This window comes from Fringilla coelebs (genome assembly GCF_963513975.1).
Source record: "Fringilla coelebs genome assembly, chromosome: 4".
NCBI lineage: Eukaryota > Metazoa > Chordata > Aves > Passeriformes > Fringillidae > Fringilla > Fringilla coelebs.
In genome coordinates this window covers 6,244,598-6,272,071 of record NC_140032.1, presented here as the reverse complement: position 1 = coordinate 6,272,071, position 27,474 = coordinate 6,244,598, and the positions used below count along the sequence as shown (strand labels likewise).

Here is a 27,474-nt window from a genome sequence, read left to right as displayed (position 1 = left end):
AGCTACTGTCACGGGCATTTCACCTCATCTGCTTTTATACCACCGCGTAAAATTCAGCATCTCTCATCTGCCAGCCCCCAGGACTGCCATCGGGCACGGGGAGAGCTTTTTGGTACCCACGTGATGCTGTTGAGTCAGGGATGGAAAGACAGACTCCAGTCTTCAGGTGGATCAGAAGGCTCAAGGAGAATCTTTATTAGCAAGAAGTAATGAGGTTTTAGTCTCACTTGCTAAGTGGGACAGGATTGGTCTCAAAGTAGAAAACATCTCACATTATTGATAGCTATGAATAGTAGGCTGTGAAGAACCATAACTATAAACAATGGTTATGGAAAGAGAAATAATAATTGTTTGAATTCTTTCAGCTAAGATTCCTAGGCTCAGCCTGGAGAAATGGTCTCTGTTCTCTCTTTGACTGAACTGAGAATACCCACACCCAGGTATTTAAAATAATTGACATTTCTAATGCAGCCTGAGCTGTTAGAAGCAGTGGCTGGGGATATCCCATTGCGGCAGGAAGTTTCAGCTGCAGAGCTACAAACTCACATTCAGTTCCTTCATCTGTGTAGGCATGAACACAGCAAAACCTGTATCTAATAACAGCCCTAAATTCCCCTTCTTCTGAGACAAAGCCTCCCTTGATGGTCTGAGAGATGGACCAAGGTACCTGAGAGCTGCTGAGGGATTCATTTGGGTGTCCAACTGCACCTGTGTCCCTTGCCTGGCACAAATCAGTCTTAACCAGGTTTCCTGAGAACACAGGTTAGGTGCCAGATGGGTCACAGAGTAGGCTTAGAAACTAAGCCTGGTAAAACCAGGCAGCAGAAATGGTGACAGAGTTCAGACTCTCATGACCATGCAGAGGAAAATTCCTTGGGGTTTTGAGCTAAGCCATGATCTGACCCAATTATCTGCTTCTACAAATGGAAAAGTGCTTGCTTAAAAATCACCCCAGACCGCTCTACCCAGCCATAAAACTGAAAATGCTGATGGTAATCTTGTTACTCGGTGACAGAACAAACCAGCCCTTCTTTCTTTGTGAGGATTTTGCACTAAAAGGCACAATATGAACAACTGTGGTAACCTGAACACTTCTTTCTTGGACAGAGCAGTACAGTGGGGTCATAAAACTGCCCAGGACAAATATCCTGATCTTTTCCTACAGGTACAGTAACACCAAGCCCTGAAAAGCCACGCCAGCTGCTTTTCATGAGCTTCTGCTCTCTCTCTCAGTGGAAAGGAAAAGTTGGTCAGAAATTTTTGTTGAGCTATTTTGTGGTCATTTCTGTTACAGCAGCATGAGAGGCCCAAGCACACAGTGACACAGAGGGTTGTAGGGCAGCTGCAGAACTGCTGCAAACATTCCTAAGGCTGCACTCAGGTGGTCAAATGAGATGTGTGTATGTTCCTGCCTCTCCACACCTGCTTATCCCAAATCTCCTCCCCACCATGTCCCTTGTTCCCCCAAGTCCTTCTCTCAGGTTTCTCTACGGCAGCCAATGCCTTCACACCACTCGAGTACAAAACTCCAGTGAGCTTCTCTGTCTGCTCCACCAGCTCCTCACATCTCCTCATCCTTAACTCAGCCTAAGGTGGTGGGAAAGTAATTCCAGCTTCTGCAAAATGGGTTTGTTTGGGGTTTTCTAAGCTCAGATCAGGTAGAAAAAGGCTGGGCAAAAGGGAAAATTAGCAAATAGCAGTGTTTCTGCTTCCCTCCAGACTGGCTTATATGCTGAAGGCCCAAGCTAGGGCTCAAGACTTCCTTGAGCTACATAATAATTATTTAAGCAACACAGCAGGAACACAAAGCTCACTGGGAAGGAAGTGTCTGATGCTCAGCACTGCCACAGCTGCTTGGATTTCCATTTTTCCTTTTTCAGAGAGATGACTCCAGCTTGTGGAAAATGTTTTTTTCTGCAACTTGCCCACCACATTCTATGTGAGGCTTGGCAGCCCCTTCCAAGGAGCAGCTCCAGTGCCTGACCACTGCCAAAGCCATTCCCTGCAAGTGGAAATGCCTCCTTGCAAAGGCCAGGGCTCCTTGCTGCCCACGAGGAGGGTGCAGGAGTGGCTGCACTGAACAAGAAGCCTTTGTTTTCCTCTATGGCATATGCAGGAACTTGGGAAGAAGTTGGTTTTGGCCCAAGCACAGGAGGGAGAGGCTGTGAAAACAAATGATCAGGCAGATGACCCCAAAGGGAGGTAAAGTACGGATGTTCAGCCCTGCTCAACTCTCCAAGCATGAGCAGCTTTAATTCCAGTTCACAGAACAGAAAACACAAGTGTTGACAGGCATGAGAATTTCAGTCAAGATTCAGTCACAGGTGCGTTTGGATTTTTTGTTAAACCACAAAGAGGTGATGCACAAGTGCCTGGACAAGAAGAAAAGGGTAAATCTGCTGGAACAAGCACTCCTCCAGTTGAAAACCCAGTGCTGGCAATTCCTGGCCTTTCACATCCACAAAAACCACAGGAGCAGTCACTGCAAAGTTGATTTAACTCTTGCTTCTTACCTTGGCCATCAGAGGAGCCACTGATGCTGTCATGTCCTCGGGAAAGTCAATCACATGAGATAGTTCAGATGCAGCTTGTGAGGAGCACACACTAGCACACCCCCACAAAAGATCCCTTATCATCATTCAAGGATAGCATTTTATTGTACTCTTTTAAATTAAGGATTTTGTTGCTTTGAGCACACAGGTGGAATAAGCTATACAGAGAGGAGCAGGGAATACAGGTAGAGCTGGAGCAGAAGGATTCCCTCATGGCAATGTACAGACCCAAAACCAGCACAGATCTTTGAGCCACTGCAGCTCCTTCCCAGGGAGTGGTGGGAAGGATTATACAGCTATAGAATGTAGGAAGCTGTGCAGCATCCCCCCATTTTGGCTGGGGACATGCTGAAGTGCAACACTTGTAATTCACATCACGTGTGGGACATGGGTGGGTGCTTCAGTCCCTGCTCACAGGGTGTTTTAGGAAAAATGCAATGGTCACAGAGGCAGAGAAAGGAGGGGACTGTTTGTGACAAGAAAAGCACCAAAAGGACAATTAGAGACATAAGGCATTAGGGTGATTTTTCCCTTAGGGACTCTGGGGTGGGTTGTTTATCTTCCAGCACCTCAGGAGATGTGGGACAGCCCTGATGCCACATGGCTCAAAACTCTTTTGACCAGGATGTACACACATTTCACAGAACAAGCTGAGTTAGAAGGGACTCCCAAGGATCATCCAGTCCAGGCCCTGCACAGGACAGTCCCAAGAGTCACCCCCTGTGCCCCAGAGCATTGTCCAAACACCCCCTGAGCTCTGCCAGGCTGGTGCTGTGCCCACTGCCCTGGGGAGCCTGTTTAGTGCCCAGCCACCCTCCAGGGGTAGAACCTTTTCCTAAGCTGGTAAAATAATTTAAAAAAAGCATTTGTACAAAACCTGCTGCTGGCAGGCTGGAGGAAGGAAGGCACAGCATCACATCTGAGCTGGTCTTAACAGAGGTGCTCTCCCTTCATCCTCCCTTGCACAGGTAAGAGGATCAGACTTATGCTACACAGCTGCCTCCCCTGGTGCCCTCCCATTTCTCACAGGAGTTCCAACTGCAGCACAAGAGCTGGAGCTCCCAACACACATCCATGCACTGGAGAGGCTGAACTCTCTTCAGTTCCTCATCAGCATCTCAACAGTCCCCACGAGTTTAGTGCCCAATTGGGATGCCAACCCATCCTAGACTGCAGTCACCCTTTTTGGCACTTCCCCACTCCACAGTCAGGCAGCTCTTCATGTCTCCTTGTGCAACTTCCTGCACAGGAACCATAACAATTCAGCACCAGAATAGATAAGGCATATCCCTGGCTGTGATTGGAACTCTCGTCATAGGAGCTAAGAGGATTTCAATGCAGAACACAATGGCTTTATCACAGCTCCCAAAATCTTTGGTGACTTTTTAACCAAACAATATTAAGGCCTATTTACAAAGGATGCAGATTCTTTGCAAAGCATAAATCTGTGAAACAGTAGTAGAACACACAGAGCTTTGTTCTTATCTCACTTCCAGCAAGGCTGAGGCACAGATCAGAAGCTGCAGTGTTTACACCATTGTAGGAAACACACCCCTGATTTTAAGGCCAATGCTATAACCCAGCCCAAAATATTCTCATCCACATTAACTTCAAAATCTTGTAAACCCACAATTTGGTCATTGTTGGGAGGGTTTCTCTCCTCCAAGCACCAGACAGATAATTCCACTGACAGGCATTAAAAAGGCATAAACAGAGAAGAAGTTACCAGCTACCATCTCCCCTATTTTGGGTTATGTGGGATTGTATCAAGACTTTCAACTGGATCAGCAAGACATGCAACTTCCTTAAAAAGGAGGGAGAACAAATGGCAAACTGAGTGACAAATACATAAATAGAAAGTGGTTTCATCAGTTTATTGCTTTTTGCTGCCATTTCACGGCGTGTCAAGTCTGCACAGACTACCATGGAGAACAAGGTTTTAACACAAGCCATAAAACAGGTAGGAAATCCAATCCTACATCCACACAGTTTGCAAATTTGACAGTAAATACAGCATCTCCAAAAAGCTATTGGCATTTACATTAATCAACTGATTATTTTTAAGTTGCTGAACAAAATGAAGTGGTAAGGGACCACGTGCTCAGAGATACAGACTTCTGGTGTATTCAAGACATCCTCCCAACACACACATTCTGAAATCTTCCAAAATTTCATTAATACTAAATGAAATTAATGTATTCTGCTTCCAGTTTAAATACCAGGAGAAAATAGTTACCGCATTTTAATATATTAACTAAAGGACTATTTGTATAAAACTCTTCACACATGAAATATTAAATTAAATAATATAATATAGTTACAAAAAAAAAAACAGACTAGAAATTTATTGCTGATATAAAAATTAACGCTTTTCTTGGAAGAGAAGGCTAGATTAATATTATTGCTATGAACATAGTGCCAGAAACAAGAATTCCTGATTTTCAAATTTGTTCAGCCCCCACAACTGACTTTAAAGGACCTGTAGACATGTGGGACTTAGGACAGATGAGGTCCACAACTTTCTTCAGTTATGCTTTATGACCTGATGTCCTTGTATTGCCTCTCAGCATAACAGTGAGCACCAGTCTGCTGCTCCTGCATTCTAACATTATCATTCATTAGATCTGCTCTCCACAGAATAAAAACCCAAAACACAACCACCCTAATCTTGCATTTCCACATGAGTACTTTTAATATTTGGAACTCCAACTTCATTCATCTCTATGTCCATAACAAAGAAAAGTGGGAACATTCACCAGGTGAAGAGTCCATGATTAAGAACAATGTTCCTAGGCCAACCTTTGATTGATTTGCTGACAAGCTTCCACTGCCAAAGGAAGCTTTTTTCTCATAAGGAAGATTGAGTAACACCACTCCTCAGTGCAAACAGTCATACCTGATACTCTGCTAATAACAAAAATAGAAACATAAAAACTTGCCTACAGATCTGCACAGTCCAGTGCCTTTGCAGTGCACTGATTTCCACCCCCAAGAACATACATCTATAGCTTTCTTTTCTCTTTTTGTTTTTTAAATTTGCTGTTTTCAGCAGCTACCTACCTTGTTACTAGATTATGCTACTTTCTTATAGTGATTTTCTTCTTAACTTACACACTCACCCGATTACCGACTTGGGGAAATCACCAACTCTACCTCTCCAATTAAACAGTCAATACTGGACTTCACAAGGGTTATCAGCATTGCAAACTATTAAGGTGACAATATCTATAATTAATTACTTAAGGATCATAAAATTAACCAGTGGAAATTGTAACCTAATCATAGATTTTAGAAGTGCTAAATGATTGATACAAACTAGTGTTTTATAGAACCAGCAATTCTCAAGTCACTCAAAAAATAAATTTTAAAAAAGGGGCAGATTTTGTATTAATGCCAGTTCTTTAATTAGGGTAACTGAACTCTGCTGCAAATCATCTAGTTAGAAACATTTAGGCAGGTCTTCAGGAATGGAAATGACAAATGACCTGGTTTGGGTTAAAGCCTCCTCCTGCCTAAATGCTCTTCTAGAGTGCCCTGGGCCCAAATGTGCAGGGTTCTAACCCAAAACATTAATACATCAATGGTTTTAATGTCAATCATGAACATCAAAGTACCTACTACTCAGTTGTTGCCACAACAGTTTCTTTTCCTTCAACTCCACTCCTATGTTTGTCCTTCACCCTCCAAAAAATGTATTAGCAAAAGAATATAAATATTTGAGGAGTAAATGCAATGCTCAAGTTCAAGACATGCAAGACATGAGAAGCATATACCTTTCTTTTCATGGCATGAAAAGGAGTCAATATACCAGGAACTGGATCAACAAAGACAGCAGATCAGGGAAAAATAACTCCTGCACATTCTGTTAGACAATTCAGGCCAGCCACATGTGTTCCATATATATTTGAAAAGGAAAAACCTGATTTTTTTCAGACAGCTTAAAATATTAAATACTTTAAATGGATGTCTTTCAACTCCAAGTTGAATTGATGAGATATTTACATAGCTATTCACAGAAATGTGCAAAGTAAAGTCTCACAGGAAAATTAATTTAAAAGTCTGACAACTTGAACAGGACACTAAAAAAGGCAGCAGGGATTCCACGTCCATTTCATGTACACTTTAAAGAAATAAAGAGAAGGAAAGGGTTGATCCAGCTGAACCTCTGGAAATGTAACAAATCCTATCCACGCTGCAAGTTGGTCACTAGCTGTCTTTGCTGCAGAATTCACAGTGTATCCCTCCAGTGAGGTCTTTAACAACTTTTTCTTTGATCAGTTTTTGCAGGAATTTTGTTTCACTTGTCACATTGTGCATAATTTGCTCTTTCATGGCAGCCATGCAGAGGTTGTTGTAATAGTGCAAAGGTGTGCTGGGCTGATCCAGGTCATATCCAAATCCTGCTAAGCTCACTTCATCACAAAGATGTGTGGCCAGAACAACTGCTGTGACCCCAATTGTAGGTACCTTTTAAAAAGGGAGAGAAGCGACATTTTCTCAGTTCAAACATCTTGTCCTTTACTTTAGGTTTATAAACACTTTACACCATTTAATGACTTTGTCTATTCCCTCTCCTCATTCAAAACTGAAATCAATTAAAACAACTAAAAATCAATTCAATGATCAAGAAACTAAAAACTCCAGGGCAAAATACCAATACAATTTAAGTATTTGGGTTTTGGCTGTCAAGACTAATTTTTTTTCCTGTGAAGGCAAGATGCCCTATCACTGTGTAGTTCAACTGCAAGTGATCCTTCACTTGAAAAAGTCAAACCCCTGACAGAGAGCTAAACTTGACATTTTTTGATGTACGCTTATTTAAGTCTTGAGCAACAACAGGCTCTCTAACAGTATTCTTCACAATATGACTTTTCACTGAACAACCTGTGAAAGAGGCAAATATACTACAATACCATTAAGATACTCAGCTTGGTATATGTTATTTTGATAAAAAAATGTGAGAAGATCTTCAAATATTTGGGTAATAATCTTAAATACTTTCACATTTTGGTAAAGAGATGGTAGTTAGTATTTTTTGTAGTTCAAGAGAACTAGTGACATTCAATTTCTCCAACATGCAATGAAGTAATAAAAATGCAGTGTATAATTAAACCAGGCAATTCATCACGCTGTACCACTGCTGGAGCAAAGGACATGGAGGGAGGAAATGCCCATCAGCTGCTACTGAGCATTCTCTGGCATACACAGCAATTCCAGCAGTTGGAAGGCTGCTTCACACTGGCCTGGTTTCCAGGCTCTCTCTGCTTTCCCTGCAGCTGGAGACACCTGGCTACAGCTGATGGCTGGTTTAGTTTAACAGGGCTGTTTTTAACAGGCTTAACATACATCAAATGCATGTTTTTAAACACTGGAATGAGTTTGTCTCACTGCATCTGAATGCCATTTCATGTCAGCATACCCAGGCAAAATACCTCATCTAAAAAGGTCACCTGAAATCTTACCTTGATTATGCACAAAAAAATATAAGAGTCTTTTGAAAGAACATTAATTTCCCTATTACCTGAGACCAGCTCTGAAACAGCACAGAGAAAGTAAAAAGCCCAAAACTTTTTTTCAGTTCTTATTTTATTTACCTTGTATTTTACTGTCTCCTTTTGTTGAAAGGAAACTTCTTACCTTATCCCAACCCCAGAATTTTGATCGAGGCTCAGGGAACTGTAAAATGTCCAGAGCTGTCTCTTTGATAATGACTGGATTCAGAATCCGAAACTGCTTTGATGGGAAAGGAATTTTCTCAGCAACCTCCCTCCAAAAGAAGAGTCGCATCCACAGAGGCTAAGAGAAATAAAAAATCTAGTTCAGAGGGAAACTGAGACAAACACAGCATACAAGTTACTGAATTCACCAGTGACCCTGAAAAATTTAGCCAACAGTTTACAGCTATGGTGGTTTGCAAATACCACTGGACAGATCAAATGACTGACCCAAAAGAGGAAAAACCTTCAAAGCATCAGGAATTGTAGAGAGGACAGCAGAGGGAATAGTTGTTTATTCTGAATATTTGACTGCACTTTGTGTTTATCAGTCAACATCAGCACCCATGGGTTCTTCAGGCTACCCCAGCACAGCTGAGCAGGCAAGAGTATTTAAAGAAATGGGGAAGGGAAGCACAGCTTCCCACAAACATTAACCAGGCATTCTGAAGCAAGCAGATTGAAAACAATTGTGCTCAAGCTCTGAAGTGAAGAGCTGTTGTTTGACAGCATCTACCTAGTGATAAATGCAACCCTTCAGAAGAGGGTTTACACAGGACTCAGAAACCCAGACTCTGATCTCATGCCACTGCAGTCAGTCAGATGCCTGCTAATGGAAGAAGAAATACTCCATCACACTAATTCTGCAAGTCTTTCCATGAAATTTGCAACATTAAGCAAATTATTAAACTGATCCAGCTCCAACAGAGACCTGTATTTTTTTAAATAGGCTTTAAGGAACAACAGCTTGAACTGATCAAATACAGGTTGCAGTGCTCCTGTTTTCCCAACCATGCTCTGGATCAGTTTAGTTCAGTGCCAGTGCCTGCACAGAGAGCTGAGCCAACTGACAGCTGAGTATTTGAAAGAACTAGGGCTGCAGCTCACAGAATCCCAGAGCCACTGAAGTTAGACAGGGCCTCTGGAGATCACAAGGTCCAACTCCCCTGGCCCAAGCAGACACCTCAAACCAGATGCTCAAGATCATGTCTAGATGATTTCAAGAAATATGTCCATGGATATTCAACCTGACAAGTTTCCTCTTGTCCTATCACTGGGCACCACCAAAAAGAGCCTGGCTCCATCCCCTTTGCACTGTCCCCTCAGATATTTATGCACATTACTAGGATCCCCTCCAAGCCTTTTCTTCTGCAGGCTAAACACTCCCAGCTCTATCAGTCTTTCCTCATGTAAGAGATGCTCCAGTCCCTTAAGCATCTTCCTGACTCTTCAGTGTAGCAGTAGACAGTCATGGTCAAGATTAAACACACCTTCTCATATTGTAAAAATCACAGAATTAAGAAAGGAATTTGGAGGACCTAAACTATCAGAGATCAAACTGTTAAAAGACTTGACAGGCTGGCTTCTAAATCTCTCTCAGTAATTTTACTTGCTGAAATTATCTGCCTGCAGATTAAAAGAGGTGGAAGCCACCAGTTCACATTAATTTGGAAACATCAAACCCTTCCATCAGTTCCTTAGAACTCTCAGCACTTCTATGAATGTTTAGTAAAAAATAAGCAACCTCATGATTTAGGAACCTCAAACAAATGTTCAATTACACATTAATTCCATGTATGCCCATTGTAGCAGTACAGACTTTAGCTGCTAAAAAAATGGACTAGCATTCAGAAATCTCATTTCTATTTTGGGCTCTGCAGACTTGGTCAAGTCACTTAAACCAAATGTGAAATGAATTCCACTTCAGCAAACGCTCAGTATGTCACGTAGCCTGGTGCAAACCACTAATATCTCCACAAAAAAAAGAAGTGTTACTGTCAGCATGGGGCTTCAACACAAATGCTGGTCTAACTGTAACTAGGAGACAGAGCTAAAATCCCACAAGGTTACATAAAAGATCCTCAGCACGATAAACCAGGAAGTAACAGATCAATCAGCTTCTTTAAGCATTAAAAAATCAAACAAACAAAAATACAGGTACGTGAGACTGTGAGACTGCCACATTACATACCAAGGTTTCATTTTTTACCATGGCTTGCAGCCAGTTGAAATCAACTCCTTTAAACAGGACAGCCACAAACAAGCTTGCAGGAGGATACTCATGCTCAGAAAGGGGGGCTCCTTCGGGGTACGTCATCCGTATTGTTGTTTTGTTACCAACATGATCCGTGTAGCCTTGAACTGGTGCATCATTTAACCTGGGGGAAAAGAAACCCACAGTGGAGGGCTGTTAAATAAACAGGTTACAATCTCATTAGAATATCAGACACTAAGCAAAACCTTGTTATTTGGCCCACAGATTTTTAACAGAACAGACTATGGTGTTTTCTCACAGCCCCCATGCTCTTGCCTCATGCAGTCTTCCAGCCCTTTTATCTTTGGGAGAAAGCCAATTCTATTTCTAGATTAAATGGCACAAATGCAGAACTTGGGAAAGAAAAGCTTGAAGACTAAAGTGACTTAAGACAGCATTGCAGAACTTCATTTCTCTTGCTTTGTGCCAACTCAAGGAGGCTTAAAACTGGAAGAGGAAGAAAACACACAAAGTTGCCTGTGTGGTAAGTTTTCACACACATATTTATATATACCCACACACTCACAAGTATTCCACACAAAAAATCATTCAAATTATCCCTCCAATGCCATGTATCCTGTGGGTTTATATCATTTCCAGTTCACCAAAAAATTCAGATGCTGGCACACAGCTGACGAGAATGGAATCATCACTCTCCATGAGCTCTGCAGAACAGCTCGAGTTCTGCAGAACAGCTCAAGTCCTGCAAACTTTCTACATCAACAGAAAAATCACTTTCATCCTGCCATCCCTAATTTCAGAGGACAGCTAATGCAAGTTCTCTGCCCCTCCACATGCTAAAAAGGTTTTTTTACCTTTGAATAAGGCCTATTGATTCAATGAAATATTTCCTTAATTCGATGAGCAAGCCTCAGTTTACAAAACAAGTTGAGAAAATGCTGGTATTAATTTTATTTGTGACTTTACATGACTCAAAACAAGGTGGTTCAAACTGTAATATTCAGAAGGCACAAATACAGAGCACGTAATTCAGATGTCAGAGATCATGGCAATCACAGAAAACAGTCAATGACCTCGTAAAGATAAGGGAAGATAAGTGTGCTATAAAGTGTGTAAGCAAACTGTGTACTGAAACACCAATTAATTTTTATTGTGTTTGAAATAGCTGTCATAAAAAAATCTTTCAAATAAGCATCTAAACTAGCCATGGGGAAAAAAGCAGAGGTGAGTCTTTAAGTCCTGAAATTTAAGATTTGAAAGCTTTGAAATGTGAAGGGATAAACCCAGTACTGTCTACTTGTCTATGATGTCACTAGTTTCTGCCCATGTGATTTTTGTACCTGAAGTCCACAAATAATTACACTGAATTCCTTTCCTGTAAACATGACATTTTGCTCCTAAGACTTCAAATTCCACCAAGTCCCAAATAAATTTATCAAAAGCACTTTTAGAAACAGTGTTATAAGTTGCATCAGTGTTGGAGATATTTTCCCCTTAAAAAACAATGCTGGCTCATAAAGTTAAAAAGTAGCTGGAGTCCTTAAATGGAAAGGACATACCTTATAACAATATCAAACTGATTCAATAAGTGACCCAGCTCTGATCCATGGAGAATTCCACCACTGCCAACAACAACACAGCGCTTACAGTGCTTTGACTTCAAATCTTCTGGTAAATCATGCTCGGGTAAGAGTTCAAGGAGATCTTTAAGTTTATCAGAGAACTTGTGAAATCCAAATGGAGGTTCATATTTAAATAAAGCTTCATCTTCATTCATATTTTTCCTTACAAAGGGAGATATGTCCATGCTGTATTTCTCTGCAAACAACTTCCTCATCTCCTTCTTGGCATAAGAAGGTCGGCACTGCTCCTGCAGGGTGGCGCTGGCAAATTGCTGTGCCCTCTGAAACAAAACACACAGGATTCAGCCAGGAAAGCCAGCTGCACAAAGTGCTCAAAATGGGGGCCACCAACAGTTTAGCAAACACAGGGGTTATAAAGAAAGCTTTAGTGTGGAAGTACAACAATTTTGAAGCATTTACTCAGATGTAGATATGAGCCAGTGCACGTTGAAAACCTGCAGAGGAATTCTTTTCCACTCAATCACTTAAATCTAGACATGAGGTTTCCTAGAGAATATATTAGGCTAGTAGAAGTGCTAAGTGAAAATGAACTGTTTGTACCACCATTTGCAATACCAAATAAAAAAAAAAACCTAGACATACTTCTACTTGTCTAATTTCGCAGCAAGTGAAATTCCACTCTGCTCAACTACATGACCCAAGTTCTGCTCTGAGATTCCACCAGAGACACATCCATTGGGTAAAAGTTCTGTGCAACAGCAGCTGGACTTGTTACTCATCAGAATGAAGCAACACTTCTTCCATAAATATTGCTAAAGTGCTAATGACTAAAAGGAATGCCAGGTGGGGGTGTTACGGGCTTTCTCTCAAAGATTAGTCACCAAAATAAGAGACTACAGTTCCATGTTGCATAAAAAGATTAAAGTGACAGACAGAACTACACATTGATCCATCTCATAATAAAAACAAAACACTGTTAGTGCACATTTTTAGAAATCTGTAGTGGCAAGCTGGTGTCTGATGTAAAAAGAGAAAAGCAAAGGTTCCTCCAGTGTAATTAAAAAAAAACCCCATGAGCAAACACAGGAGTCAAAGACACAAGATTCAAATCTATTGTTAATTTAGTTCTCCTCTACTGTTAAGGAACAATAATGTGTATCTGAAGGAGCAGAGAGGGAAGTTCTGCTGCTGGTTTTTTTGGGGTTTTTTTCTCACCAAGATTAACCTACAGAACTTCCTCTACCACCATAATGAAGGTTTCTGCATAAACACCACACTGGGCAAAGCATGACTGAACAACTTCACAATGCACTTTTTGAGACAGCAATAAATACAGTCCATGAAGCCTTCAGGTTTGCTTGGTTTAATGGGTTTGTTCTTCAGAATAAGGAATGTTATTGAAAAAATAAATAAGCCAAATGAGAAAAAAGGGGAGGCAAAGAGGTTCAGAAGGGGAAAGATAAGCACTGAGGATGATGCCAGGTGGGGAGGATGCACATGCAGTAATGCTAAGATTAGACTGTCTTAAGATAGGGTTTCTGCTGGATGCTGCCTATTAGCATTGAAACATTCAAAGGCAGAAATGCAACAGCCCTAAGGCAGGTAAGTTCTGTTATAAAGTGCAAATAGGATAAGTAACAAAGGCTTTAACGGTGTCTGTTACACCTCTTTAAAAGCTGCACGGAAAACTGTAGCTAAAGAAAGTAGCTGCTACCTTGAATGAATAAATGAAATAATAGCTGCACCCTCTTGGACATTTGCTCTGTGATTCCAAAAACACCTGAGCAACTATAAGGCAAAGCAGACTGGGCAACTGGCTTAGGTAGAAAAAAAAATAAACACCACCTTTTTGTTTAATATGTTACTTTTGGGTGTTTTTAAAATGTTAATTTTAACTTGCATCAAATCTTCTGATCAGCAATGTCATCTGCACTGACAAAATGGAATGATGATATATCCATTTCAAATTTTAAAGCCACACTTCTCTAATTTTACCCTAAAAACTCAGTTTCTCTACATGCTTCTGCTGTCATTTTACAAGAACAAAAAATGTTTACAGAACGAGATGAAGCAAAATATACTTCTGCTCAATAGGTAATTCCAGCATTTTAGTTCTTTGTTGTAGAGCCCTGTAAGTCTTGTATTGTTAATTAATAACTTTTGTTTTAAGACAAATGGGAAAAAAAAAGCCAAAAAATACCAACCTTTACACGATCAAGGTCCACATATGGCATTTTTGTTCTGTCACATTCCTCAGGGTCAAGATGTAATTTGAGGATATAAAGGAAGCACCCTCCAACCACAAACAGTGCAAGAATTCTAAAACCAAACAGGACAGTGAGGGGTAGGAGAGAAAAGCAAAAAAAAATTTTTTTTTGATGTTCAATCATCTATTAAATCAGTATTTTTGAGCAAATTTAAGACAGTTGACTTTATGTGAATACTTGCATTTGAATTAAAAAAAACCCTTTTGCTTTGTTTACTCAAAGTTATCTGCACAAAAGTATGAAGACATGCTTAGATAAGGAAAATGCCTGCCTCATATATTTTAAATGCAAACAGTTCTCCTCACTTAATGAAACCAAGGGTGACTTTTTTTTTCTTTAGAGGTCTTATGTTAGAAAACATATTTCCATGCAAACTGAAAAAAGGGCTGGAACTTCAAATTGGATGATTTTGAGCCAATGGCCACCACTGAAACACAACTTTCAACCCAGTGGCAGGCCAGAATGCAGAACTCAGATGTTCAGACTGAAAAGCCTTAGCTATTTACACCTCCAAAACATGCAGCAGAAAAAGTCCAATCAACTTTAAAATTGAAGAACAACACTATTCATATTTTTGATCTACTAATTTCTCATTCCTAAAGAATATCACTGTTGATATCCAAAAAGTCACTTAGTTCACTTCATGTTTAAACCCACCTGTAGAATATTTACATCATTATTTGGTTAAAGTTGTGATTCTTGCTCAAGGTTGTAGTTTGAGCTTTCTTATTGATCTTCATTTCCCATTGTTTCCTAAGGATTGGACATTTGCTTAAATTTCTTTTAAAAATGTACAAGTTATTAAGTCCCCAATGCTTCTTGAAACTCTTTCAGACAAAGTTAATACAAATTTCCAATTTTTTTTTTAAAAGCTTGCACTATATGAACTAATAGATACAATCCAGCACTCAGTGTGCAGTACAGGCTGCAAACAAGGTGACCACTGGAAAAGCAGGACTGTTCTCACATCTCACTTAACTAAATTACATTTTCCACTGACAGGTGATCTAAGAGCTTCATTAGCATGTTAGGCAGCAGCCCCTGGAGATCAGCCAACAGGCAGAAAGCAGGAGATTCACAGCTGACAAATGAGGCTGGTTTTCCTCCAGAAGTTTATCAAGTATCCCCAAAGTCAGCTGGGGCTGCAGCATTCAGGTTGTATCTACCTGTGCCCATAACAGTGTGTCTTTGGGTTTTTTAGCTTTAAGACCTAAAAATTCACATGGCATAACAGTAGTGAATGTTTTAGGTATAAAATATGGGATCTACATGTGCACACACCCTTTAGTTCTAATTTGATGTCAAGCTATAAACAATGGAGTAAGGTTTTTGATGTAGCATTCCAGAAGTCTTCATAACAAAATTGCATGAAAACACCTCCTGAGGATACCCACTCAGCATCCACTGGCCTTCCATTCCCTCAGTTACCAGACTCTACAGAAGTCTCAGCACTGTTATTTATCTGCATACAAAAAAGATTGGAAATACTTGTGAGTGAAGTACTAGGATCTCACTTTGGCTTGGGAAGACAGGTACTACAAAAAGTTATCCTGGGCTCCACAAAGTGTTTTCAGGAAAGCTGTGTGCTCAACCCTCTATTCAGTCTGTGGTAATCCCATGCCTTGATTTCTGCATCCATTTTGCAGTTGCCCAGGCTGGGGGTAGAACAACTGTCCTCTGTGTAGCTGTGACAATGACACTTACTTGCGAGTACCTTTTAAAAACCAGCTTGGTCTTCTCATCTTCATGAGCAGCCACCTTACACCATTGCACAGGAGGTGAATGATCACTTTTCAGTTTCACAGAGTTATTGTCACTCAGCATTGCTGTAAAAAAGAAAGAAAAAGTGATCATAACTTGCTGAATTGAAGATAAATTCACAGGACACCCATAGAGTGACAACTTTGTTTCCCAGAGAAGACTGTGATTCTTAGTTATGGTGCCAGGAATACTGAATTGCTCCTGAGTCCTTGTGATCAAGAACTCACTCATTTCAGCTGCATCACCAAATCATGATCCTAAAAATGTTGCCAGGTCTTTCATGCTTCATAAGCCTGAAGTCTAATGCAAATTACATCAGTTACCATCAAACACTCCAAACAATATGCCCAGGGTATCCAGGATCCCTGACTCAAAATCAAATCCCTGTGCTATGCCACTCACTAGGCTTCAAGGATGCTCTCAGCATACAAAACCCATACAAGCCATCCTCAAAACAGGAGTGTACATTTCAAATCATCTCCCCAGTTTCCCCAAAGCCAAACAAACATATCTCATCATCAATGCTCTGAATCCACCACTGACCTCTTCAGCAGCCCCAACAACATGGCCAGCAACTCCAACAGCAGGCACCAGAGAAGGCATGGAGGGAATTTCTTCCTGGCACACTGCAGGACCAGGAGGCTGCCAGCACCAGGGAAGCACAGCCCAGCTCCCTGCACAGAGCATGGGAGAACCCAGCAGGACAGCACAGTGCTCCCTCCCAGATGGGCAGGGCACTGATCCTCAGCTGACAAGAAGCAATCTTGCTGCTCCCACAATTTCTATCAGCATGCTCCAATATTCCGTTTGGGAAGAAAAAATGTATGCTGACAGACACATCATCTTCTCCCAGGCTGCTGCCACTAACCAAAGATGTGAGGATGGAATCCCCATGAAAAGCCCACCTGTATGAGCCTGCTGGTTTTCCCAGGGAGAAGGAACACAGCAAGGGTTTTTCCTGTCCTCCCCACCCATCAAAGGAAGCAGCACTTCCTTTGATCAGCCAACCATGGAAAGGTGCAGCCTGCTCCTCCAGAGGGAAGGATTGCAGCCCTGCTCCTACCTTTGATCTCAGTACTTGACCCTCTCTGCTCTCCACTGCAAAGGTGTTCACCTCTTCTGTTCTCCTGCCAAGAATTCTGTCACAGAACTTCTGAAAAAGAGCAAGACTAAGGGAAGGCTTTCCTCTAGAGATGATCTTCCCACATTCTCTTTTCAGTGCTTATGGTGATATGACCCATTTGAACCACCCTACAGCCACTTGAAAACACTGCTTGATTGGACTGATCTTCTTAAACACCAGGATGAAGGAGCTGAGGAGACAGAAGTACCCCTTCCAGATATCAAATCCAGATCACTGAAATTTCAAGGGTATCTAATTCAGAAGATAATTCAAAGTCAGTCTCTTTGCATACAGAGAAATTATTATTGATAATCACAGTAGAAGGTCAAATGTCAAAAAACACTGTGAGGGTGGAACAAGGAGAGATAAAGATCAACAACAGCATCTGAAGCCCTTTGAAGGGCAGGCAACAGTCAGGTCACGCTTCCAAGGTCACATGCAAACGATTACAACCCACAAAACAGAGCAACACAGGAAAACCCTAATGGTTTTTGCCAACAGGAAACTTAATCACTTACCTCAAACACAAGTAACTTGGTTATTATGGCATCACTAAGAACCTCAAATTCCCCACCTGACTATTTACTAACTGCATGGACTCTGAGTTGTCACACCGATTTGCAGGCTTTTGTTCCAGCCCCTTTGAGACCTGGAATAAAATCTGAAGTCATTACCATCACGGTTGTCTTAAAAAGTATAAACTGAAATTTAAGGGGTAAGTTGCATCCCCCAGTCCCCCAGAATTCTAGCACTTAAGCTGGAAATCAAATCCAGCTATCATCTACCACACAACCTGTCAGGACACAGGACAAAACAGCAGGTCACAGGGAACCTATGAAGCCTTAAGAGCTCCTCATTTTCTCAGAGCAATACCTCATCTTTACTGGCTGAATCTATACTGCTGGATAGAACCAGCACTGGGGTGCAAAACTGGGTATTGACACCACCACCCCAGTCATCCACATCAGTTTGCTCCCAGCTAGTATTGGCAGCAAATCATTCAAGTTCACATGGGTAAAGATGTCAAAAAATGTGTTCCAAGGACCATATCCCAGGGTCAGTTACGGATCACCAACTTGAACTGCTCTACCTTGAGACATTCAGTGCCAACCCAGCAGGACTGGTACTGTCATCCTTACAGCACACATCCTTCCTGCAACACTACACAGAGAAATCAAGTCAGCAGCTCTCATCCAGTACCTGGACACTAACACAGCTTAGAGGCGACAGCTATCCACAGAGACACTGTCAGGATGCACAGGGAGCAGCCCCAGTTCAGGGAGCCAGATCACACCAGCACACAATGGTAGCTGTGACCAGAGGATGCTGCAGAGAGTGAACACAGCCTGCAGACCATGTGGAAGCTCCAGGACCGCTCCACATGGAACAGAGAGGACATTCCATCAGATCACCTCAGAGGAGACTGCCTCACACCAGCACAAACAAGAGGCACTCAGCACTGTTTGGGAAAGGGATGGGATCACTCACAACCTGATGGTTCACAGCAGGGACGTGACCACTGAAAGGTGCTACGGCACAAAACAAGGCAGCAACTACATCTGTCAGCTCCACAGATCTCCACAAACACAGCTGGGGAGAAGCATAAATGGGAGCTTTTTAAAAATGAAAAAGCAGAAAACAAGCTTCACCTATTTTCACTAGAGAACAATGCAGGTATTAATTCTTTCTCAGGTAAACAGAAAGAGGTAACTTGATCGCAGTCCATAGGAACCTAGGTCAGAATGAATTTTGCACAAAAGAATCAGTCAAACTTGGCACCAGGCTGCAAGAGATCTAAAGACAGAGAAGGAACTGAAGAGGTGGAGGGTGATGAAGACAGAAGGGAGTCAAACAGGAATGCAAGACTGCTATAGCTAGTGATATCAGAAAATGATCCCTGCCTCTAAGCAATATAAATTCCAGTCGTTCCCTGCTTCAGTCATCCTGCATGTGCAAAAGAAACGATGAAACAGAGAACTTAATAATCACCTCAACACATCCTTTCCAAGTCCAACTCTTAGTATGCACAATGATTTTTTTTTGTTATATAAACAAGTGACATGATGTCAGTTTTCATTTCCTTTGCAACAGTTTACTTCAGTTTGACTTTTGCCAGTCATGATCATGACAGATGATTCCTTTCTCAAACAAGCAGATATATATAGACCAACACATAAGTCAAAATGCAACTGTCCAGCACAGCATTTTTTTGTTAATTACTCAGGGTTGGATCCTGCACCTTTATTCAAGTCAATGAGCCCTTTCACTGGCTGGAAAGGTGCTAGACTGCCCAAAAGAGCAAGGTGGCAGTCACAAGCACCTTAGAGTGCACCTTTCCCACAGTCTTCCTGAATCAAAATTTCTGAGTGTGCAGAGAGAACCAGAGCAGTCAAGATCCCAGGAGGACCAAAGAGATGTTGCATACAAACACCTTTACATTCTTTCAGGAAGGGGCCCTGCTACAGCTGTTTTGAGAACCATAAATGCAAATGTCTCAATTTATGTACAAAACACAGCTCAGTAGTGTTGTGGTGTTAGGACTACATTTTGCATTGACACTTCTATAGTTACTCATTGTGGTGTAATTAATGAGGACTCAAAGCATTTAAATTTGTTTTATCTACTGAACTTAAGTGATCTGTGCAAAGCTGCTACTATAAATTGTCCATTAATACAATATACTCCAAAGCTTTTTGTAGTGTTATTCTTTTCACCATGATTTACTTGTGTCTCATTGTTATTCTTATGTAGACAACATTTCCACACTTGAAGTATCTCAGAAGCAATTCATTTAAGCCTTCAGGAAGTCTTTTTATGTGGGAATGTTAAAAGCTAAAAAGCAGAATGTATAAAGTTGTACATAACCACTGCCACACCCTGGAAAATGCATTTCAGCACCTGATTTACCCAAAGCCAAGGTCTCCCAGCAGGCCTGGGGACAGGAGCAGACAGCCTGCACACGAGTGCAGGATGATGCACACGCCTGCATCCTCACCACACTCCCATCAAGCCCACAAAACCACAACCCCACAGAGGTGATGCTTCCACTTAAACTTTCCCCTCTCACAGTATCACCAGAAGCAGTGGGAACACCCAGCTTTACAAGACAGTCAATAGCAAGGTCCTGCTCCACAAAGCAGCCTTTGAAGTTTGTGTAACAAGATGAAGGAGTTTGCAGGGCAAAGCCTCCAGAAAATGAAACCCAGAAGTCACACTTAGGTAAAGGAATTACAAATCATGAATGGTGGGGCTCCTGCAGGCATTGAAACAGAAACCTAAATTAATGCAAAAATACCCAAAAGCCACATGCTGACTTCTTGCCTCTTCCCCTAAATCATAGACACATAAATTAGGTGAATATATTTCCAAAATCAGTAAAGGATGAGACAAAAGATACTTTGTTTTAAGCAACATTTGTTTCAAAAGAGAAACACAAAGTTTTAAAGCAGAGAAGGTGTTTTTACACAAAAAAAACTTGAGCAAGGCACTTTTTACTGAGATGTGGTTATTGTTCAGTAATGAATTCTGTATGAATTTCCTGTTCTGTGGCTTTTAAACAAGACAAAAAAAAATCCCACAGATATACCACAAAACTTCATGCAAGAAGTTAGAAGATAATACTAAGAAAACTTTAACAACACATTGGTTTTGGACACATTTGGAGAAAACAAATGGCAAAAAACTGACAACTCCAACATTAATGTCTGTGACTACTTGCAAGAGTTGGGCCCATGAAAAGATTACACATTTCAATCTATCCTCATTACTGACCAAATAGACAATTTATTAATTTTAATTAAGGTTTTCAAAATTGATAAAATATTTTAAGATAATATTATTAATTTATGTCAAAACATGAAAAACAGTTTGGTGATATTTACAGTTAGGATTGATTTTGTTTGCTTCTGCAGGACTGAAATCCACAGTAATCAAAATGTAAGGACTGAGACATTAAAAAAGAGAATGAAAGGAATGACTAATTAGGTGGCAGTTTTTTGGTTTGTGCTTCAAAGCCAGTCACTATGCAGAGATTCTCAGATGATACCTCAGAATATGAAAAATTTAGAATTCTTCATCTTCTGTTCCACTTTAAGACCATCATTACAAAATTGATTCAAAAATCAGTATCAAATTCTCCCAATTCCTTCCTACATCCATCCCACAATCTGTTCAATTCTCCTTAATTGGCAAACCAGTCTCGATTCAGGGAATTTTGATTCAGGATTTTTGTCCATGAATACAACTGTTAATCATAAATTCCTATATTGGAAAGAACAAAATAACTTAACTGATGAGTAAACTCTGTCTCTTACCAGCTGACCTACTCTGGCATAGGAGGCCCACAAATCCCCCAAGGTTTCCCTACTCAGGGACTTGCCCTATCAAAGCATGATACCTTCAGATCCTTCCCATGCTTTCAAACATCATCATCTCTTCATTGGAAAATATAAACCATAAGCAAGAAATTTCACAAATAACCTCTATCTGCTTATATAAAACATGATAGACAAATCTTCTTAAACCAACAGTGGATCAAGACTCATCTCAATAACAATTCAGTGGGAAAATTGTACTGCAAAGGAAAAAATGATGAAGCTAAAGAGAATTTTTTTGCGCACCCCACTGTACACAAATGACTCCCCAGCTACAATTGTTGTACAGTTAAACTGTTGCCTTACAACTGCAATCCAAGGTATTTCTATCCATCCAAAACACAAAGTATTTCTTAATACAAAAACTATTTGGAAACCTATTCTCTTGTGACATGAAGGATTTGTTATTACAAAACAACCAATCTGGAAAATAAAAGAACATCCTGTAGCAAGAGGCACTCCAGAAACTGCAGTGTAGTAAAGGACTGCCTAGCTTTCATGGAATCACAGGATCATCCAGTTCCAAACCCCTGCCATGGGCAGGGACACCTTCCACTGTCCCAAGCTGCTCCAAGCCCCTTCCAATCTGGCCTTGGACACTTCAAGGGGTGGGGCAGCCACAGCTTCGCTGGGAAACCTGCTCCCAGAGAACACCACCACCCTCTGAAGTATTAATACTTCTTCCTAATATCCAGTCTAAACCTGCCCTCTGTCAGTTTGAAGTCATTCCCACTTGCCCTGTGACTCTGTGCCCTTGTCAAAGACCAGGTCATGTCCAGCCTCTCATCCACCAGCACCCCAAGTCCTTCTCCTCAGGGCTAATCCCAACCCATTCTCTGCTCAGCCTGGATTTGTGCTTGGGATTGCCCTGGCACAGGTGCAGGACCTTGATGGACTTCATAAGGTTAACTTTCCAATGACTTCTGCAGAAATGAATCCAAATTTTTCAGCTGAATTTTAAGCACAGGTTTAAGAGATCAGGAAAGCTAACAACCTGCCCACATGCTGAAATTGGATTTAAAGTCTATACAAGGAAAGTAAAAAGCCTTTCATCTGGATGGCCCCATTTGCCCATATTGACAAAATACTCAGGAAAAGTGGGGAAAGAAGAACAGACAAGTTATCCCAAAGGAACTGTGTCTGATTGGAAAATCTCCTTCTATGACACAATGAATGCTGAAATACCTTCTTAAAAGATTTTTTGTTCAATGGTGCATGATGAAAATCCTTTAAAATCACCGGCGTGAGAAGAAACTCCAGCGCTATTAATGATCCAAGGGAGACTTACCAGGGACATGCTACAGCATGAGAGGATTTTTTGTCACTATTTGTAGCAATATATTCACTCTTGGATGTTTATCTTCAGATAATTTCCTGATCAGCATCCTACCACTTCCTATCACAAGGCATAATGAGACAGCATCCAGGGAAGCTATGGCAGATTAGGGACTGACATCTTCTCACCACAGGAAAAACATGAAGCTAAATTCAAAAATTAGAGACTTCTGCCAATTATTTCATCTATCACAAATAAATCCCACACTAAAGTTGGAATTTTGACATTCAGACACTTGAGAAACTTTCCTTGAATATTATGTGCTTAGTGCCTATTACTATTGAATGAGAAAAGCATTTGACATCTGCTTTAATAAACAGAGTCAGTTGTTTTGGTTAATTGAAGACTACATCTGTGATAGAAGAAAAAAATTTAGCCTATAAAATGGTTATAAGCACCTACAACATGCATCTTACAAAATTAACTTTGGCTGGAAAGGCCTTTTTATCAGACCATAAAAATTTAAAACAATGTTGTCTGTATGATCTGCAGTTCATTTGGTCAAGATCTGTCTCCTCTGAAAATGAGAGCTTATTACTGAACCCTATTTGTGTGGACATAATTGGTAAAAAGTGAAACAAGGAACAAATAAGAATTTCACAGCAGTTGACAGAAACACTCAAAGGCACCAACAGGATGCCAGGTGAAAATTATTCTTCCTGGAGCCAGGAATACCACTAAGCAACATTAAGTGTCCTAGAGGCATGATGATTTTTCTATCTGTCTTGATTTCAAAAGACAGGTGCCCACTAAGGAAGGCAGGAGCCTCCCCTGAAATGGAGAATGTAAACTCTCCCCACCCCTCCAAATTGCTATGAATTTTCAATTAAGGGGCTCTCAGGCAAAAAATATGGGAGCAGGAAATAACAGTTCTTTAATAGGGAAGAAAAATAAAAGGATAAAATAAACCAATGCAATACACTAGAACAACACTGACAGAGTCAGAACTCAACCTGACACCCTGTGGGTCAGGGTGTTGGTAGCAGTCCAGTTGGAAAAGGGCTGCAGCCCTCCTGCAGTGTCAGGTGTGGTTCTGTTGGAGCAGAAGAAGAAAAGAGTGTATTCTTCCTCCACAGATCCAGTGGAAGAAGCAGCAGCTGCTGTTCCTCTGGAGAATCCAGTGGAGAAGCCGTGCTGGTGTGTCAGAACCTCCAGATTATATCTGGGTAGCAATGCTTGGCTCCTCCCTCTGGGCTCACATCTCCCAGTGGGATGCTGCAGTTCTTATCAGCCATGCAGTGACATCCAATGGCTGTTATCAGCAGATTTCCCCACCCAGGGAAGAGTGATTGCGATCACTCAGAGAGGGAGATAAGGAAATACCTTAACAGAATACCTCTTGCCTTGCAATCTGGAACACCATCCTTGCCTTGTGACACTCTACTTGTGGTTTCTTCTAATTGTTTAATGGGTCACGCCTACATCCTCTTTGCAACATCAACCAGCACCTCAAAGTCATTAACAACCTTACATAATTGTGTCTACTTGAGCACTCTTTTCCTTTAGGAAGGACACACATAGGCTACAATTTGCTGTTAACCTTGGGTCATCCAGATAGAACATCAAAAGAAATTGTTTCAGCTCAAATACAATCTAATTATCTGCTTAACTGGAGAGACTCAGAGTGTAACACCATCACTTCCTCTCACATCATTCACAGGAAGCTTTTTGGACATTAGCAGTCCAAAATAATCAAAACAGTCCTGCTAAAATAATATTATAAGGAAAGAACTCTTACTGAAGTTCTAAATGACAGCTCAATGTTCAAAACAGGGATATTCTCTTAATTTCATATCTTAGCACCCTCTTCTCTAGTCAAACTTTGCAGGCTCTTCTCCAAAACATCCATTAAGTGCTCTCAAGTGAGTAACGGCAAAAAAACATAAAACATAAACACAAGAAACATCCACAAGATGTGCTTCAACACTTAAGCAAGCTGATGATGCTTTCTGACAGACAAAAGCAGTATCTGAATATGAAATTTTTCTGATTCACAAGCGAGCCACAGAAAGTCAGTGTCCCAGGAAGAAATGGGTAAGCTAAAGTATTGCTGTTATGAACAGTGTGCTATTAAAAAGTTATGTTTCTTTCTTACAAGGGAAGCATTTAGGCTGGTGCAAGAAACACTGGCCTGCCTGCTTGAGATGCTCAGAGCCTGATGTCAGCCGCTCCTCAGCATGTGCTGAAGCCCACAGGCACACGCAGTGAATGAGCTGCAGCAAAACAGCAGGCATTTTGCTACCAAAATCTCCCCTCTGCACATCTCCCCTTTCTCATCCTCTTCCCCAGACCCATAGATGCACACTTGAGGAAGCCCTGCACCACTCCAGCACCTGGAGGGAAAGCCACACAAGCCAGGAAGAAAGCACAGTGCACCAGGACATCTCATCTTGCACAAGTGGAAGAGATTTCTGAGCTTCTGCAAGGAAGCCAAAACAAATTAGGTCTTTCCCCTTACATGGGAAGTTTGAGGGGAAAAAATCTTTCCTAAAAGAAATGGTTTGAAAACGCAAGGCATAGCATTAATCTTTACTGGGCTAAGGAAACAGCAGACTTAACACAGCCAAGATGTTTCATATGACATGTGAATTATGCAGCAGAATAGCACCAAAACACTGGTGAGTATGAAACAGTGTCAATAGTACAGCAGCATTTTTACCACACTATCATCTAACATTCCAAGACATGATGGTAAAATCACACTTGAGCTTACAGAAGCTAGAGAGGAGATGCCAAAAGCCTCCCATAAAGAAAAGGCAAAAAATAAAATTGCAATACAGCAAAAAACATTGCTGTAAAGAATTTTAATGCTTAAGTTCTGAACCTAAGGCTTCAGAACCTAACATGCTGCAGAGAGTGCTGATGGGATGGGTAAAGGAAGAGCCTCTCCCAAGAGGAACAGAGAGCTTGGCTTGTCCAGTTTTGCAAAACAAGAACTGAGGGTTTTTCCTTAGATACACCAAATACCAAAGTCAAAACAAAACCTTTCAAACAAAAGCATAATGTTAGCACACACTAAAAAGTGGACATAAACAAAGAGGGACTACGGGCAAAAGATTGCTGAGCAGCAAAGGAACAGCCTTGCCATAGAAGTAATGGAAAACAACAGACTACAAATATTTTAAGGAAGTCTTCAATAATTTATGAATGACATTATCAGTGAGAGCTGCTTGTGACAGGGAAGACTCCTCCATAATCCTGAAGTCCTGTGTCCTGTTGGTTTTGAAGCACTGGATGTGCCTGCTGGAGATGCTTTAACCTGCTCTGTTACAGCAAGTTCCATTCAGCACATAATTTGAGAATTACACCATGACAAGTTTGAATCATTGTCTGGGTTTTTTCAGTTATTTAGCCTTTATTATACCTCATGAACTACTGAAGTCTTCCAGAGTCTCTTAATCTGAACAAACAACCTGCCCACGAAATGCTCCAACTCTGCAGCAGTCTTAGCATGTTTCACATCTGATGTGTGCAAAGCAAACAAAATTCAACATTTTTAGCCCATTCTCCTCAGTAAAAGGAAGTTTCTGCTACCACACTTTGTCTTCCTACATCCTGCTCCTAACTGTCTGTCACTCATTTGGCCAATCTGCTGGAACTCTACGGAAGGAAGGATGCTAAACCTCAAAAAGTTGCAGGAAACCAGAGGAGGGATGAGCTCATTTCTCATCAACCCCACGGAAGCAGACAATGCACCAAAATGCTATCATGCCCTAACTCTCCAGCTGCATTTTGACCTCTCAAAAGAAATTCCCAGAGTTTGGCTAGCAGAGCGCCTGGGAGATAGCTCAAGGTTTCCTGCTGCATGATCCAAAAGGGAGATAGCAAGCTCACTGCAGCATAACAGATGGAATGACACAGTCTGCATGGAAAACACCTCCTCTAAACTGAATCTGCACAGTCCTATTGTAAGCTGCAGTTTAAAAAGATGTATCCACTCCAGAAGCATAAACGAGCACTTATCTTAATGAGTCTTCTTTATAGAAATAATGAATATACATCTTTACATACCCTTTTCCCCAGAATGACACAAGGCCAGTCATTTTCCACCGCAGAGCTGTTTACATCCAGTAATTTAAAGAACATTTCCTAATCATTTTCCTAACTAAAGAGAGCTGCAAAATAAACATCCCTCCTCCAGCAGCCTTATACTTAGATATTACTGAAATTGAAAAAATAGATACAAAACAAATCTCAGCACAAAGGAGGGGGAAAAAAGGAAACTCTTTCTCGTGAGTAGCGTTGAAGCAAACAGAAAGGTTTTGGCAGTAACAGCAGAAGCCGTATCTGGTTTGCATTCACATCACTCCAAGCATGAAATACACAATCCCTCACAAAACGCCTATCGGAACCCGCAGAGAAGCAGGAGCCTATAAATTTTATTCCAGAGGAACAACTCAAGACACCCGCAGCTAACACATCCTCTCCCTCCAGTCCAAGGCAAACCCGACTTCCACCGCCCACCTCCTCCAGAACTCGCAGCCCCCCGCTCCCCATCCCCGCTGCTCCCTGCCTGGAAGGGAGGGAGGGAGAGACCTGGAAGCTCCGGCGCTGGCGGTGGGGCACATCCTGCCGACTGCTCCAGCCCAAGCCCGCAGGCCCCGCGCCGCCGCATGGGCCTGGGCCGGCGCTGTCCCCGGCGCTGTCCCCGCTGCGGTGCCCGCGCTGCCGCGGGCGGTACGGGCGGCGCTGGGCGGCCCCGGCGCTCTGAGGCGCGGGCGCGGCGCGGCCCCGCCGCAGGTAGCGGAGCCGGCGCGCGGCGGGGGCGG

The 27,474-nt window shown here is 41.6% G+C and overlaps 1 protein-coding gene across 3 annotated transcripts; it reads right to left on the bottom strand.

The window, feature by feature from the left end:
• Positions 1-4,417: 4,417 nt before the first annotated feature.
• On the bottom strand, positions 4,418-27,458 carry ST3GAL5 (ST3 beta-galactoside alpha-2,3-sialyltransferase 5). Of its 3 annotated transcripts, none has more exons than XM_084204581.1 (7): positions 27,242-27,458; positions 15,827-15,938; positions 14,050-14,164; positions 11,822-12,165; positions 10,239-10,425; positions 8,190-8,348; positions 4,418-7,019 (listed from the first exon to the last, which is right to left on the bottom strand). In XM_084204581.1, the coding sequence occupies exons 1-7, from the start codon at positions 27,318-27,320 to the stop codon at positions 6,759-6,761; spliced, it is 1,257 nt and encodes a 418-aa protein (XP_084060707.1). In that variant the 5' UTR covers positions 27,321-27,458; the 3' UTR covers positions 4,418-6,758. The 3 variants fall into 3 exon arrangements, with proteins under 3 accessions (XP_084060707.1, XP_084060708.1, XP_084060709.1); XM_084204582.1 differs by having other exon boundaries at positions 15,817-15,938; positions 27,242-27,379; XM_084204583.1 differs by lacking the exons at positions 14,050-14,164; positions 15,827-15,938; positions 27,242-27,458 and having other exon boundaries at positions 12,052-12,119.
• Positions 27,459-27,474: the final 16 nt, after the last annotated feature.

Excerpts from the sequence above, each read along its gene's own strand:
- ST3GAL5 (XM_084204581.1), bottom strand. The coding sequence starts at position 27,320 with ATGCGGCGGCGCGGGGCCTGCGGGCTTGGGCTGGAGCAGTCGGCAGGA. Across the intron at positions 14,165-15,826 it reads ACCAAGCTGGTTTTTAAAAG|AATTCTTGCACTGTTTGTGG; the intron begins GTACTCGCAAGT and ends GTTTGGTTTTAG. Across the intron at positions 7,020-8,189 it reads AATTCTGGGGTTGGGATAAG|GTACCTACAATTGGGGTCAC; the intron begins GTAAGAAGTTTC and ends CCTTTTTAAAAG.